Source organism: Apostichopus japonicus, chromosome 9 (genome assembly GCF_037975245.1).
Source record: "Apostichopus japonicus isolate 1M-3 chromosome 9, ASM3797524v1, whole genome shotgun sequence".
Taxonomy (NCBI): domain Eukaryota; kingdom Metazoa; phylum Echinodermata; class Holothuroidea; order Aspidochirotida; family Stichopodidae; genus Apostichopus; species Apostichopus japonicus.
Genome location: NC_092569.1, coordinates 12,740,001 through 12,756,491, shown reverse-complemented (window position 1 = coordinate 12,756,491; position 16,491 = coordinate 12,740,001). Strand labels below are relative to the sequence as shown.

At 35.0% G+C, this 16,491-nt stretch overlaps 1 protein-coding gene and 1 long non-coding RNA gene across 3 annotated transcripts; both read right to left on the bottom strand.

Annotated features, from left to right (window-relative positions):
* Positions 1-1,239: 1,239 nt before the first annotated feature.
* On the bottom strand, positions 1,240-5,790 carry LOC139974047 (uncharacterized). The gene is made up of 4 exons (XR_011795373.1): positions 5,654-5,790; positions 4,653-4,822; positions 3,824-3,981; positions 1,240-2,509 (listed from the first exon to the last, which is right to left on the bottom strand). It is a non-coding gene; the product is annotated as an uncharacterized lncRNA (long non-coding RNA).
* A 1,075-nt stretch (positions 5,791-6,865) lies between these two features.
* Positions 6,866-14,552, bottom strand: LOC139973577 (microfibril-associated glycoprotein 4-like). 2 transcript variants are annotated; one of them, XM_071980364.1, is made up of 7 exons: positions 14,416-14,552; positions 12,852-12,917; positions 11,935-12,003; positions 10,951-11,165; positions 10,518-10,826; positions 9,893-10,154; positions 6,869-8,580 (listed from the first exon to the last, which is right to left on the bottom strand). In XM_071980364.1, exons 1-7 carry the CDS (start codon positions 14,483-14,485, stop codon positions 8,273-8,275), a joined length of 1,299 nt encoding a protein of 432 aa, XP_071836465.1. In that variant the 5' UTR covers positions 14,486-14,552; the 3' UTR covers positions 6,869-8,272. The 2 variants fall into 2 exon arrangements, with proteins under 2 accessions (XP_071836466.1, XP_071836465.1); XM_071980365.1 differs by lacking the exons at positions 11,935-12,003; positions 12,852-12,917; positions 14,416-14,552 and adding an exon at positions 11,573-11,722 and having other exon boundaries at positions 6,866-8,580.
* Between the last annotated feature and the right edge of the window lie 1,939 nt (positions 14,553-16,491).

Genomic DNA, 16,491 nt, shown 5'->3' with positions numbered 1-16,491 from the left:
CTGGTACAGAATGTCCGCAAATACTTCATAGCATATTTTGTCCCGCATAAAATTTAAGCATTTCGACATTCAAAAGGCAATTGAGTTCATTATCAATAATTAGAGCAGATACATCAGAGTTAAATATTACAGGAAATAAATGAGGCGTTGTGCGTTGCTGCAAAACAAAAAATAGAACGGGGAAAAAAAGAAGAAAAAGAAACAAGTCTTCCGTCTGTAGAAGATGTTAATCATGTTTTTGTTGTGATTGCTGCTATGTTATCCTCCGTATATGTTGCTTGTTGTATTCGGCAACTACATTGCGTTCATAGTCATCTTTACAGAGGGAGAGATAGTATAAACCTAACTTCCTCCCCAACGGAGGGCGGGTACGGGATAGGGAATGCAACAGCTACAACAAAAAATGATAATTGCAGAGGTAAAATATTACGAACTTTAGGAGTCCAAACTTCATTTGTTGCCGTATTTCCCTAACACGCAGTGGGTAAGTTTTGGCAAGTATGGTAACTGTACTTCATGGGTCTACGAGAGTTGCATAGCCAATATGAAATTTCATCCGTGCGTAAAGCTCATTATAGGACGGGAACCGAGGGTGTTTTCAAGTTACATCCTAAACGAAATCGGCAACGTTGTATACAAAACTCAGGCCCATACACATAATTTTGAGTGCAAGGATAAGGGGGGGGGGGGAGTTGGGATGGTAAGTTATCGAATTTGTGTCCTGGGGAGGGGTCTTCTTAAGTCTGTGACCTATCTGTGATGAGTTCCAAAATATTTTTGTTTGCTAATAACAACCATGAAGTAGCTGGAAGATACTTCTCTGACCTTGAAAATGTCAACACTGCCCCAACCCTCTCCGTATGGGCTTGACACCTATTTATTGACTTTCATTACTATTTTGTTTACTTTTTTACCCTTCCTTATTTTTGTCACTCAATCGTCGAGTCAAGGTTTTCTCCCTCTCAACAGGGTGGAAGGCCATTTCCCCACCCCCTGCCCCCTAAGCCTGTTGTGATGGCCATGCGCGAAGCAAATCTTCATTTGTATAGACAAATGGCATTCCAGGCAATTCCAGTGATAAAGGTTCGTTGTTTCTTATTATGAAGGTTTCTTATTGGACAAAAGTGGTTCAAATTAGAAAAGATATATTAGAACGATATCCTCTTCAAAAGAGCTGCAAAACATACAGGAAACAAAACAAAGCCAAACAAGGGAAAGAATAAAGCAAATAGGACAGAGCAGGATGCAATATGCTAGATTTTTTGTCTCATCATGTTTCTCACACTTTAAATATGTCATTCTTGTAGAGAAAAGTTTGTTTAAAGAAAGTTAATATAGTAAAAATCAAAACATGAAATTGGATGATAGTCATGCACAAACACAATATTCTGAATCTATATCAGACTGGGCAAAGAGTGAAAAAATTATTATACATGGGATCAGGGAGCCAGGAGCCGGGGGGGGGGGGCACTGTCTGTACATACTATTTTTAAAATGGCATCCCATATCTTTTTATAGCACGGTTAACAATAAAGAATCTCAATAAATAGTATTGATAACATACTAACACATCATACATCATATTTAAGTGATATGGCCGGTGTGTATCGGTTTATAGCATATCGAGTGGTGGTTGTGGAATGAGAAAATGTCCCTCTGATTTTGTGTGCCCACCCTCACTTCCTACCCCCTGCATGGGGAAATTTAACTGGAATGATGACTCTCCCTTTGTAGCTCTGATGCAACTAAAGATAATCCATGCTTTCTAGAGCATCCTTCAAGCAGGGAGGTATTGCTTGATTAGAATGATATACTACTGTCACTCTTCTTCAAACAATATGTACTTGAAACTCTCATAATCCACATGAAGAACATCCTCTTTAGAGATTGGTAAAGACCTCAATAAAACCATGCAGAAGTTTCCCTATTAGAATTCCCCCCTTGAACTGCTTTCCACAAACAGTAGGATTACCTATAAAATGCTTTAATGTGCAACTTGATACCGTCAAAAGTTAAATCTTGATTGTAAATTACAAATAAAATAGCTGATTCTCATGTATCCAACGGGTTTTTCGTTAAGACTTACACAGAAATCCATAACAGCAAAAGTTACAACAGGAAGCAGAATATGGTCGGTTATATGTTTTACTATGAGAACTTATCTTGAACACAATTTCCAGAACCAAGAAACACGCCTTCGTATTTGTTATTTAATGAAGTAATGAGGTGATAAAGAATTTCGAGCGTCACAACCCTTCAACTTGAACTGCAAATATATGGATTTCCACCGAACGACTGGCAGTGAAAAGTCAATGGCCTGACTTTGCTTAAACGTATAGCAGCCGACGAATTTTTCTCTCATGATATGTTAGAGTGAAAGACAAGATTATTGTCGGTAACAATTTAACTGCCAAGAAAATTGTCTAGACATGTCTTCTGGGGTCTTCTGTTAACTTCATGCATACTCCCTCCATTGGTGGTCAGATATGAGATATCAGTACAACCAAATCTGTGCAAAATAAAAGTTGAAAGCAATATTATGAGTAGTGAATGCCACACTGTAAGTCATATATAAAATAAATTATCATCTTGAAAGGTTATGTGTAAGCTCCACTACAAAGATAATTAACATTCACCATATTGATTAAGTGTAGACTGTATAGTGTACAACTGAACTATGCTTAGGCATTGAGTTAATTGGATGATCTTTTATTGTGACACCTACATGTTTATGGGATTACTGGCTCCATTTTTTTAATTGGAGATTGCATGTCATAATTTTGGCGCTTTATTGTACAGTTCACTACGGTAACCAAACCTGAAAAGTTTGAACCACATGAGCCAATACAACATTTGTGACATATTAATTAAATTTAATATCAGAAATTTATCAAATTAGATTAAGCTAGGATACAACAGAAGTTTGATGACTTTTGGTGCTCTATTGATGTATGTGTGCATGGTATGACTGTTTAATGCCGATCAAACATTAATTGTCCTGAATCAGGATCCATGGGGGTTCAAAACACCCTCTGTATGACCCAAATGCAAAAACAAATAATGCTAGCTAACCATTATTATGGTAAAATGTACTATTATACATCATTTTGCATCAAGAGACCTAAACATTGCCTTATTTTGCCAAAGAAAAAGGGGTCCCTCTCCCAGGTTTCAGGAAATATCCCCCACCACACACACAAACACATTTAGCAATTTTCCACAATGGACCTAACAGAGAAATGGTACCAAAACTCAGTTGATACATTATCTCTCTTATCTTGTCGAAGTTCCTGTCAAAACAGCCAATTAGTAATAAGTTCACACTTTCTAAACAGAAAAGTTCCCCGTGGTTACAATATCAAACTGTCCAACACAACACACAATAGGTGGTGTCTAGCTGTAGAATGTGGTCTTAATTATTTACTCATCATTTGTTTGAACAAATAAACTGTGTCTGCTGCAGTCAAACATGTCCAGCCAAAATCACTTCTTGGGGATGTAAATCAAATGACGACAATTGTCAGGCTATATGCTACTTAAGAACCAGAGGTGGAACCTTTGCAAGTAAATATAGGAACAAAAACTACTTACATAAACTTGTTAATGGGGACTTAACCTGCAAAGATTTACAGTACACTTTCTCGGTTCTCACCTACCTTCGTGACCTTTCTGTATGCTTAATACCTATTTGGAAATAAGTTATACTCAAACACAGCATTCTGCCATGCACTACAAGTTATTTGCATTGTACAAATAACAGATATGATGCCATTCATATTGGAACTAACTACAGAAAGTTATTCACTTTTTAAGACATGCTTACCTCATCATCACATCAGTAATGAAATAAGAAGTTGATGCTGCAGTCTTGTCAGGCACTGCCTTAGTCTCAGGCCACTTTGAATAGAAGTCAGACAGTGTTATCATGTACAGTCGCTCGGCAGCTGTCACTGGTAGAGGACCAATAAGATCAACACCAACCTGTTAAGAAAGAAGACAGCATTTAGGTGCTAATTTAATTTTTTTTTACAAGTTGCAGGCTTTGCCTTGACTGTTGTTCTATTCCATTGCTTCATTCTGTACACAGATCTCGATTAAAACAGTGGGATATCTGATCGAAACAGGGTGTTGGTGGATTTAGGCCAATTATTTTTACCTTGCAAACATGAAAATGTAACTTACACCATACTGTACCATATATTTACAATTGCTTCAACCACTAAACCAGAAAAATGATACGCCACTTTTTGCAACTTACAATTATATGCCTATATTGATGGTTGCTCTGCAGTTAGGCCAGAGTGTGGCTTAAAGGTTTGCTGTATAGGCCCTAAATATGCCAAATTTTCACTATGGACAAAATTCTGTAAGTATGTTTATTTCCCTGGAGGAAATTTACCTCACTGGGACATTCAATCATCTCGTGTCATCATTTAGAATGTCTGAGCACAATTTAAAGGGTTATTACCCCCAGGAAAGTACTTTTTGAAAACTTCTAGCAATTAAAGTGGCCAAAATTTAGGGCCAATACAGACTACCTTTAAACTTGTATATAAATGTTTAATTTGTCCAGAAAGAGTGACATTAACTAAACTAAGCCTTCACTGCATACTGCGGACATCCTGTGCAATTAAAACAGATTGAGAATTTACCTGTTTCCATAATCCAGTTACAGGAATGCTATGGAGACTTGTTCGTAGGTCTACAGGACAATGACGCTTTGACATCCTGTTGAACATAACTTGTTACATCAACGTTGATAGTTTTCCAATAGAATCTAGACATAGTCTGTTGTCTGGTTTATCTATGCAAAGATGAACACCTTCAAAGAGATAAGAAAATTCATGATCAAGGAGATATCATGTTTTTTTGCCAACCCCCCCCCCCCCAAAAAAAAACAAACAAACAAACACACACAAATATATGGGCTGCAGGATTGGTAGTTCTAGCTGAAGTGCCTTAAAATTGAATTACAACTCTATATCGGTGTTTGAAATGGAATATTCCCATTATTGTACATATTGCATGGCCACTATTTGGGTCTATAGATATTTAAGGAGTTTTCTTCTGCAGTGAGGTTTGGCGTGTAGAGAATATGCCACACCTAAAAAGGTACTATCAGGCCTTCAATATCTGTTCTTACCAACCAAAATTAATGAACGTGAATTTGTTATGTACCTGTACAGTATTAGTGCCACTTTCCTCTAGAAGTAGGCTAGGCTATATGCTATAGTCCAATAATAGCATTTTATAGTGTCCCATGCATGCAAACCAGACTAGCTCTGTAAGCTTTAGTGATCTGTTGTTATCTTTTATGATAGGCAGGGCGATAAAAGGTAGAAATTTATAATAATTTTCACACAAATTTGTTAAGACAATTGGGTAAACAAAACGAAAAGAAATAGGCCCTAATAACTTTGTTCATGCACTTACAACTTTGCTAAAGCATACAACTGATTATAATGTTGCATAAGCAATTGCTTGACTTTTGCGAATGAGTTTTTACAACTAACCAAACGTGGTAAAAGAATATCATGATTTGTGCACCAATCAGTCCTAGAGACCTGGTTATAGTTTAACTGTGGAATGGCCGTTCGCCATTTAACAACCAATACCATATTGTGAATCCTATACTGTAAGTTACAGACATTACCTTATAGATGTCACTAGTCAGTATGAGCTGCCTCGATTTGGGCGAGTTGAGAAGCCCTAGATAGCAAAACTTTCCTTCAATTTCGGTACGCAAGAGTTCCATTTTCAGCCAGTCTGAAAGACTTACTCTGTCTCCGTTAGATCCTTCTCTGTTTTATTCTTGTAAACCCACTTGGATAGCTCTCATCTCTTAGAATATCCGCAATTTGTCTCGCGTTTTCTGTTAGCTTTTCCATTTTTAGTTGTCGCACGACTTTACTGCTAAATATACGGAGGCCGAAATGCGACAGTTTGCTAATAATACGGATACTGCCAGAGTCCATTACTAATTAAATTTTTGCTACTCGAACGTACATGCTAATGCGGACATAGTGTTCAGGGGGACACAATTTACAACAAAATATGCGACCAACAAATAATGTCCCCCCTCGTTTCATCATAGCATAAACTGCCCCGGGAGACAGTCTGTACCAACTGGCCTTGTACAAAAGGTCCGGGAGACTAAATGTACTGGTAAATTCAGTATAAACTGTCCCAGTGGGACTGGGACAGTTTATACTGAATATGGAATATTTGCGACAGTTTGTACTGCTACACCGGCAACCACAAACTACAGGGTCAGTTGTAGTTGTAAATCTCTCACTCGATAATTCAGTTTATGATGGCGTGGCTGACATTGTAAGGACAGCTGGGTTGCGCAAATAAAATAATCTTGAGGGTCAGCAAATCGCCCGGCGTAATTTTCAATAGCTTCTTATTACATTGAGCACACATACGAATATACATGTACAGGAAGCTTTGTACACGCCGTAGCGGTCGCACGACGATGTGTTGAAAAGTATTGAGTCAGAAGGCTCCCCCCCCCCTCCCATATCCACAGGTTCAAAGGTTATGACAAAACTTTTGCAAACAAAGCTGAATAGATGGAGCTTTCATTGTTTGCTTATATCGGTAAACTTTTATAAATATGATAGCGCCACCGATTTCGATCACGAGAGACCTTCTTTAAGTAAATTTTAATATAAAAATTGCAATAGGTTATTCACTTTCATCATATTTCCTTGAACTGACATTATCTCAGTTTTTGGATTAGGCATAATATTGCTGGAATTCACTACACCGCTACTACGGTACTTTTCGCAACGTATATAGATATTACTGATGCATAGGTGGAACGCACTGAATATTATTTTAAATGGAGAATATGACAATGACAATGAAACTGTTTATTTCCAACACAAAAGATAAGTACATTTTAAACAAGAATTCATATACATGAAATCAAATCATCATGGTATTATATATAATTCAATGAACACTACCAAAGATCTAATGTGTGGAAAAGGAGAAAAAACTGAAGTGCAATACTTATGAATCATTTTTCTCCAAATATGTGTTGAAAAATATAGACAAAAGAATTAGTCAAGACAAGATAACATACCTAAAGTTACAAAAAAAATAATAAAATATCATGTTACTTTTAAATTGATTTGAAATATCAGATCAGTATAGACAAATATTTCATACTATATATTAATACCAGCGTAGAAAATATTGACCATACTTGTACCAATATAATACCAAATAAAATTACCACTGAAACTATATCTATATATTCAAACAATACTGAGGCATTTTATTAGAGCCTGAAGAACCAAAGGCTAATTGTTGAAATAGTAACATAATCAGAAACGATTTTGTTGTATTTTGATAAGGGTGGTGAGAAAAGTTCTTAATGAGTGCTTCAGCCGACGATTGCTCAATAGACCCTCTTTCAGTCTCCTTTTAATGGCAGAGAACACAATTGTCGAATACCAACATTCTCTGCTATTGTTTTCCAGGCGTGCAAACAAGCTTAAGTAGGGTCAGTTTAACTCACATATTAGTACATACTACGTGGATCTCGTATTACAACAGACATGTGTACTTGATAAACTGTATTTCGAATGAATTTTGATATAGAAAACACAACAGTACCAATTATGTAAGTTCATACACTTTCGCCTTTATTCTGACGTTGTTAAGTAATGTTTCAATTTTTAACATAAATTGTTATTTCATTTAATCATGTATAGGGGTGGGAGGGGGGGGGGGTTCTGGTGTATCAAATAAACGAAAAAAAGGTGAGTTATGTGACACATTTAAGACTACACCTTATGTCAATAGTATAAGGTCTACACGCAATGTTATGCTAATAACTATTTATGAATTTCGGTGTGGATGGTGTGTACGACTAGTGTCTTTGGTTCCGTCTTTACAAACTTTTACAATTTAATTATAAACTCGAAACGTTTTTTAAATATTTTTTATTACTTTATTTATTCTTTTTTTTAAGTATTGTTGATGTCTCGTAATTATTTTTATAGTGATGCCTACTCACCAGTATAGAGCAATGCATGTTATATTTGTCTTTGCTCCGATTTTTCAAGTTGTCATTCCATTTCGAACAATAAATTTGTTAGTGAATGTTTCAATTTGAAGGTTTAATGTTTTCTTATGTTCTTATCCATAAAGTATATTCCAACCAGGCTCCGTTTGGTCAGACTTAATTATAACTTCTGAATTATTACGTAAAATGTTTCGTAAAATGCTCAGTTTCACAGTCATATTGTTCATCAAATCAATAGGTTGGTCGAATTTTCATCTCAACATATTGGACGTTGCAGTAAGTATTATACTGAGAGTAAATCATTTCCCCGTTGCCTCCATTGTAGACACCGTTGAGGTTGTAATAAGTACAATATGACTTGCAGCTTCTGCTGTATTGGAAACGATGGCAAGAGCTATAACTATGACAAGTAGAGCACCAAGCATTCGAGTGCCACCAGCCGCTTCTGTGTTTCTCTACACAGTTGAATCTACCACATGCGTCATTGTCTCGGTCATGCGTGCTGAATTTTTTTCCTTTGTTATGAGAGAGAGAATGACCTGTGAAGGAAAACAGCAAGAACCATCAGTGGTTAATACTTGGTCATTAAACAATAGCGTATAAGTATCCTGTTATATTGGACACTTTTGTTGGGACATAAAATAAGTTTTACAGTATACTGGAATTAGGATAAGGGGGGGGGGGTTGATTTACATTGAGAGAGATTCAACATTCATTGTTAATGTGATAATTCCGTAATGATTATGTATTTTATGTGCTGATTTATTTCTTATTGTAATTAGGTTCCTCACTAATGGAGGTGATCTGGATTAAAAATTAACTGATGTATATAATATAATTAAATTATGCTTTTCTACAAGACATTATTGTATAATGATATTAAATATTATGATTAAATTAGTAAATATTGTACTTGGTTTTAAAGGAGAACTAAAAACTGGGCGTTCCATTAACTAGTTTTTAGTTATTATTTTCACATTGCAATTTTATCTATGTCTCGGGTCGTCTTTGTCTTCAAACACGGTGTGTGACTCTTCTTGGTATAATTGTTTCGCAGATCTTGTAAGAAACATTATTCTGTTAGTAGTATGTGTTTACTGGAACCCTCAATATGTATTCTCTGTTAATGGTTCTGTGAAGATATATGGTCGCATTTTTCTTCGATAATATTTTCTGTTCTTAGACTGGTGCTTGCTCATTCAGCATATATTCTCATTCATCGGCTAGTCAGACTACTTCAATGCTTTGTAAATGATACCAACGGTATCCAGCTGATACGCCTGATACGGTAAATATCTAACACTGTACTGTTTCTATAAAGTATCGGGTCCAGATGGGACGAGAATTTTTGCAACTGTTCAGATCACTGGCTCAAATCCCGTTCGGGACAAAACCTTCTTTGCTCTTCCAATATTACATCACCAAAACTGGCGAATGTAAGGATGGTTCTTCGCATCAATTGCAACTAATTTAGATGGATGAATATTCGCGGTATTATTTCTTTACTTTTTTTCTGTTTCAATCTGTATTTTTTTCTAATAATGCGTGCCATTTATCAAATACATACCCAGAAATGGATTATAAACTTGATAATTATCTCGTCTATACAACCGTACAAACTGTGTGCGTGAATTGTGAAGGAGGGGGGGGGGCGGCATTACACCAAACCCTCTTTGTAAGGGTTCCTGATCCAGTGTACTTAAAGCAGATTTTGTAGGTAATTTTTAACATCAAGATTTGTTGAAACCACGACGAACATTTACTCATAAAGTATATTGTGAACATACTGGTAGTAACTACACCTTGACCTATTACCCAAGGCAAGGCGCAAACATCAAATATGTAACAAACCTGTACTTCCACTGTGAGTGCCCAGTTTATTCATTGTGTAGTTGCTGCTTTCAGACTCGATTTGAAATTCTGTATACTCAGCATATTCAGTCGATCCACTAGAAGTAGTGATGTCAAAGCGAAGCGTGTAGTTTCTCTGGTTCGTCAAGTAATGAAGCTTTTCATTTCCTAGCCATAAGTTTCTGCTGTCACCAAACCCGTCTTTGTACGCAGTCCAGTTTTGATAAAAACTCGTAGAGCCATCGGTACGACGTTGAAACACCTGAAAAGATAGCGATTAAATATAATGAAAGAAAGATAATGATGAGAGTCGTGAAGCATGCTAACAGACAAACTTAATTTTAGAAACACCGCACGAATATATTAATAGAATACTATTTCAGTAAGATAAATGTAGGACGTTTCTTTGTTTTTGTTTTCTTTAGGGGGTGGGAATTTTTCGTGTTGTCACACTTTTCTTCCACTAAAGTATTTTTGATACACTCAATACCTGGTAAGGAATTATAAAAGTGCAACCAAACCGAAAACAGAAACTGGGACTTGCATGGCCGTCAACAATAGACTTAATCAAAACAAGTCACAGAAACATACTTGAAATATTCATATTGTTTCAACCAAGACTTACGGTCCATCCTCCACCGTTTTCCATTTTGCAAGATACGTTGAATGGTGAACCAGGCCATCCAGTAGGCATGATTGTATAAACGCCATCTTGTGTATGTCCAGCGTCATAAACATCCTGGCAGTCTCTAAACGACAAGGATACACAAGTTTCACCGTCACCTTCGTATCCCTCATTACAATAACACTGTCGTACTTCATTCTCGACATCACACACGGCATTAGTACTACAGCTGTAGTCTTCACAGGTCAGTCGGTTATTGCTACAGGAACACTTCTGGGTGCAGTTATCGTTAACGTATGTTTCTCCATTCTAAAACAGATCAAATGTAAACTTTTAAGTTGGAAGAACAAAAATTGTTGTCAGATACAATTCTGTGATCAAATATCCATTAGAAATGTCATCTGACATATAAATAGATGTCACAAAAACTCACCGATATAACCAAGTTGGCCTCTGCAACGAAACAGCTGCATCTACTCGCACTGATACAGTCACTTCCATTCAGCATTAATCCAGCTTTGCAGATACAGCCCGTGCTACCCAAACAGGTACTGTTACAAGCAGACTTTCCTTTGGGATCTTCACATGTTGCTTCACAAGTGCAGTTTCCATAGATCATGTTCGGAGGACACAGATATATCGTAGAACCTGCATGGAGATAAGAGCAGTTTAGCTTTGAAATATCATGACTATTATGTTTTGTTTCATATTTCCATGTAGTAACATCCTAATATGAACTTAACGGCGGAAAGCTAATTGCGACTTTCAAGAAAGTATTTAAATTAAATCATTTAGCACATTAATGCATAATTAATGTGATTTCTTCTATTATCACATGATATCAGTGGTGCGCTTGATATGCTACGTGACTTACCTAGAGTCGTGCCTTGTGATTCAATAGTGACTGCAGTAGTTGGTTCCTTTGTTTCTTGCACTGTCTTACCTAAACAAGGATAGGAAGGATGTTTATGAACAATTTAATAATGCATAATTAATGTGATTTCTTCTATTATCACATGATATCAGTGGTGCGCTTGATATGCTACGTGACTTACCTAGAGTCGTGCCTTGTGGTTCAGTAGTGACTGCAGTAGTTGGTTCCTTTGATTCTTGCACTGTCTTACCTAAACAAGGATAGGAAGGATGTTTATGAACAATTTAATAATGCATAATTAATGTGATTACTTCTATTATCACATGATATGGGTAGTGCGCTTGATATGCTACGGGACTTACCTAGAGTCGTGCCTTGTGGTTCAGTAGTGACTGCAGTAGTTGGTTCCTTTGTTTCTTGAATTGTCTTACCTAAAAATGTATAAGAAGGATGTTTATGAAAAATGTAATAATGCATAATTAATGTGATTTCTTCTATTATCACATGATATGAGTATAGCGCTTGATATGCTACGTGACTTACCTAGAGTCGTGCCTTGTGGTTCAGTAGTGACTGCAGTAGTTGGTTCCTTTGATTCTTGCGTTGTCTTACCTAGAAAACAGTATAGGAAGGATGTTTATGGACAATTTTGTATTAATAGTAATACTGTAAAGACGGATGAATTAAATGGAAATAGAATTGTCTTGAATGAAGTCCTCTTTCTGTTTATTTTGCACTACAGTTTGGACTATAGACATATCTTGTTTCGTAAGAAAGTGGTATAAGATGGTGTAAAATAAGAATATCATTAACAACACAAATAAATTAACAGCTAAATAGATAACGTATTCCCCTCTAACCAGATAATAATATGTCCGTGTATCATAATTTACAGATCTAGTGGTCTTCGTTTCGTCATGATGTTATCTTAACAGACCAAAATGAAGATGAGCGGATGCTTAAAAAGGCTGTCCTTATAGACAGAATGTTGCTAATAATGCGAAAATTGTATAATCATACTAGCAAGTTTAATGGGGGCGATATCTCATAGACCTATAATTTATATTTGCAAACCCCCCCCCCCCCAAGAAGAAAATAATAATAAATGAAAGAATATTTCAAATTGAAGTGAGAAGGATGAAATGTATTTAGTGAAAGAAATTTGTGATATAAAGTTTAACTAGTGAAATCATGCACTCAGATCATCAAGAGAAAATACTGTCAATTTCTATAACGAACCAAAACATACCGATATTAAATGCTGTCTCTCAACAGTGGTATTTTGTATCATTATTTTTGGTTTGAATGAAAAAATTAAACGAGCTAGGAAGACGTCAAGTTTGAAAACACATACATCACAGGCACATGAAAAACATCAATTTTGTGGCATGTTTAAATCTTCTTACAACATAAAAATAATAATTTTACAACATTCTGTGTTCTGTTTACTTGTTACTTACTTGTACAAGGTGAAGGTAAACAATGGCTTCCTTTACATGGAAATTTCTCAGCAAAATCACACAATTCTATGAATAAGAAAAAAGAAGAAACAAACATCAGAAACAACTACATGTATACAAGCGTTCAAAAATACTCAGCAACAAAAATAAATTATGCTAAAAACAAGACAAGATAAGACAAGACAAGACAAAACGAAACGCAAAAAAAAAAAACAGAACTGAAAAAAACAAATGCTTAAGATTTATTAAAATGGTTAAGTGTGAAGTAATGTTTATAAATATGGAATTCATTACAAAAGAAGTAAATAAGTAAAGCTTATATAAACTGGATGGTATAGATAAGCAATACTGAAATCATCAAAGCATCAATTAAGTTACTGGTTGCAATTCTCGTACTGCAAATCGCAGTCCATATATGCTTCTGTACATGTTGAATTGACTGTAGCCTACTGAGAGTGAAGAAAATCGTCTCGGTACAGTATATATGATGGCCACTTATGTGGTATAACTTTAGACAACTAATCCATATGGCAGTTTTGTGACATTGATTTCCTGGTAAAAATATCTAGAACTAGGCTTAAGTTCTCACAAAACGTATTACGTAATCGGTCAGTCCAATACTAATAATGTGTTTGTGAAACGACTGCGTAAATTAAACCAAGACACAAAATTAGGAATATATGAATTCTTCAAACATTTGAAAATAGCAAAAGGTTGTCTTTTTTTGAAAGAAAGATGAATCGATTTGTTAGATAGCCTGCCTAACTTGTTACGCGATAACAGTTAGCCTAACGTTAGCATTAGCCTTGATTCTGAACTAAAATTTCGAATAAGTCTACGATTAAAATAAATCAACTTTTAACTTTAACACACCGAATATCGTACGCGGCCTGCGGTAAACTACGGTATTATATTTTTTTACAGATCAAAGGGTGTTGAAACACTCAGAACTCGGCCATTAAGTAACATAAGATTGTCATATATCAATAGCCCTAGGAACAATGAAAAGCAAATTCCTAGATACAAACTGGTGTGACTATAATATCACGAAAATTCCAAGTAGACATACAGATGTTAGTAATAAAATAGGTCAGCCCGCCAACAGTTGATATTTTCCAATCAATTTTCTGTTATCTAGACGGAGATATATGTAGGTATAATGGAGGGCTAATTATGTTAAAATTCGAGCAGCTCGAGTACCCATAAAAGTGAATTAATCTTGAAGAACCCTAGCTCGAAATTTACTAAATTTGCTGAAAGTTGCCTTGCTCACGTTGCTCTTAATTCACAAGGTTGCAAAAATAAGCCATTATAAAAACTTCAAACCTGCAGCAGTATGTCTAAGAATGATGTGATATAGAAAAGTGGAAGTCTACATAGTGAACCGAACAGAAACAAACTTTAAAACAGAATAGGATGTACTTTATGTATGCCCAAACCCCTCAGCCAAGACAGCCTGACAACCCCAGGGGGGACATTAAAAGACTCAACATATTGTTATTGATAATTATAGAAAGAAAATGGAATCCATAACTCTTACTATCATGTAAAAATATATACTTACTTCCGGCATCCGTCATATCGATGAGGATTAGTGCCAAATGGAAAAGCTGAAAACATTTCTTTCTCTTCATTGTGCTCTAAGTTGACCGCTCTACTTGTCATTGATGTTCTCCGTTAAGTTTTGAAGTTAAGAATGATAGCGTTGGATGATGTGATGTCTTTAATATAGACTAAATAACATAGTCTCAACAAATATGTACATGTATTAACTTAAAGCTGATTGGACGAATCGAATAAGTATCAGTATCAGAGCACGAATTGTAAAACGATACTGTGATTACGTCATTGCCGGAAGATCAGCTTTTGTCACTTAGGTTTATATTTAGTATTCTTCATTAGAATTAGACAATAAATCACTCTTCCAGCAATATGTAACGTATACTTATACAGGGGATAAAGCTTGTCGTATATGGCGTCTCATGGTCTATTCAGTAGATATATTTTCAACGTTTTTATTTGTTTCACGTTTCATTTACTCCCAGCTAAGGTAGACGCGCTTTTGTTACTAGAAAGGCTCTTTATGAATTCGAAAAGTAATAAACTTTTGTGATGACTCTGAAAAGAGATACTGATTAATAACCTTCTTTACACCAGATATATTAATGATAAAATGGATTGAAGCATATCATTAAAAAGAGAATGAGCATCCATTTTTTTTTTCTCTGCACAATCACCTTCGTTCTTCAACAAATATCAGTATACCAATATAATGTAGATAAAAAATTGGTCCAAAAAGTAAGAATAAGCTTTGAAAATGCATATATGTGAAATGACATGTAGTAATAAAGAAGTGCAATGAGTGTTTCACCTAACACAGTAACTGTGGATATATATCTCTATCTATAGTTTTTTTTCTATAGTTTCAGTCTTCATAAATTTCATTTTATTATGCTTATATATATATTATGCCTACTGTTTTAGACTGTGGAGTATATTGTGGGGTATCTTGCTATGAGTAACTTTCAGTTAATTCGATATAATAATCGAGATATGATTAACCTTTCATTTAGGAATGATGGTAAGCAAAACTACCTCCTTTGACGTCCAAGTTACGCTTTCAGAAATTTCTTTATTAAAATATCTTTATAGAAATTAACCAAATTTCCAAAGAAAAACAAGCATTTATGAAAATAACCTATATATATATATATATATATATATATATATATATATATATATATATATATATATATATATATATATATATATATATATATATATATATATATATATATATATATATATATATATATATATATATATATATATATATATATATATATATATATATATATATATATATATATATATATATATAATATACATAAGGAGGTGCCAAAAGTTTAAGAGATCTTATTATGATTAGATCGCCGCATTAAGTTAGTAACATTTTGTAGACCTCAGATATACAGCAAGAAAAACACACTTAACTTGGTGCTTTTTCACTAATACAACAATGTAATATTATCCTCCTAATTAATAACCTACTGTCAAAAACAATGTGCTGTACCTAGTAACTAGACTCATTTAGCATATAAGGTACATATATCGACTGAATAACAGAAAGTTACGCCCTACAAGACATGTTGCGAGTTCTGGTGCTAACATTGTCGATTGGGAATATAATTTAGTGTCTGGAAAGAATCACATTGAAAATGTTCAGCAGATAAAATGATTACCGACATTATAACTGCCCAAAGTACTAAAGACATTCAGAGTGTGCTGGTACACTGATTTGATATTTACTGTGATAGCTATGTTTATACTGAGACGAAAATTACTCTTGGTATGCCCACGGCAAGGCGCTTCGTTTATTCATCATTCAAGACTTTTATGACACGATAAATCTGACATTGAACCTACATTTTTATTTTTTTTAGCTCAATTGTGGGCAAACGATGGTACCGGCGAAGCATCTGTTTTACAGAAGTGTCAACAGACCTGAGCAAAGCCACTGAACTATTATATTACTTTATTAAAAAATATGAGCTTACATTATAGAAAAAGGAGCAATTCACTTTTTGATGAAATGGCGCTTCGTTCATAGCACACACAGGTTTCTATTTCACTTTTAACA

Bases quoted from the DNA above. Each gene is read 5' to 3' on its own strand.
- LOC139973577 (XM_071980364.1), bottom strand. From the start codon at position 14,485: ATGAAGAGAAAGAAATGTTTTCAGCTTTTCCATTTGGCACTAATCCTC. The intron at 11,166-11,934 runs GTAAGTCACGTA...ATCTCCATGCAG, and splicing joins ACCACAAGGCACGACTCTAG to GTTCTACGATATATCTGTGT. The intron at 10,827-10,950 runs GTGAGTTTTTGT...GATCTGTTTTAG, and splicing joins AGGCCAACTTGGTTATATCG to AATGGAGAAACATACGTTAA.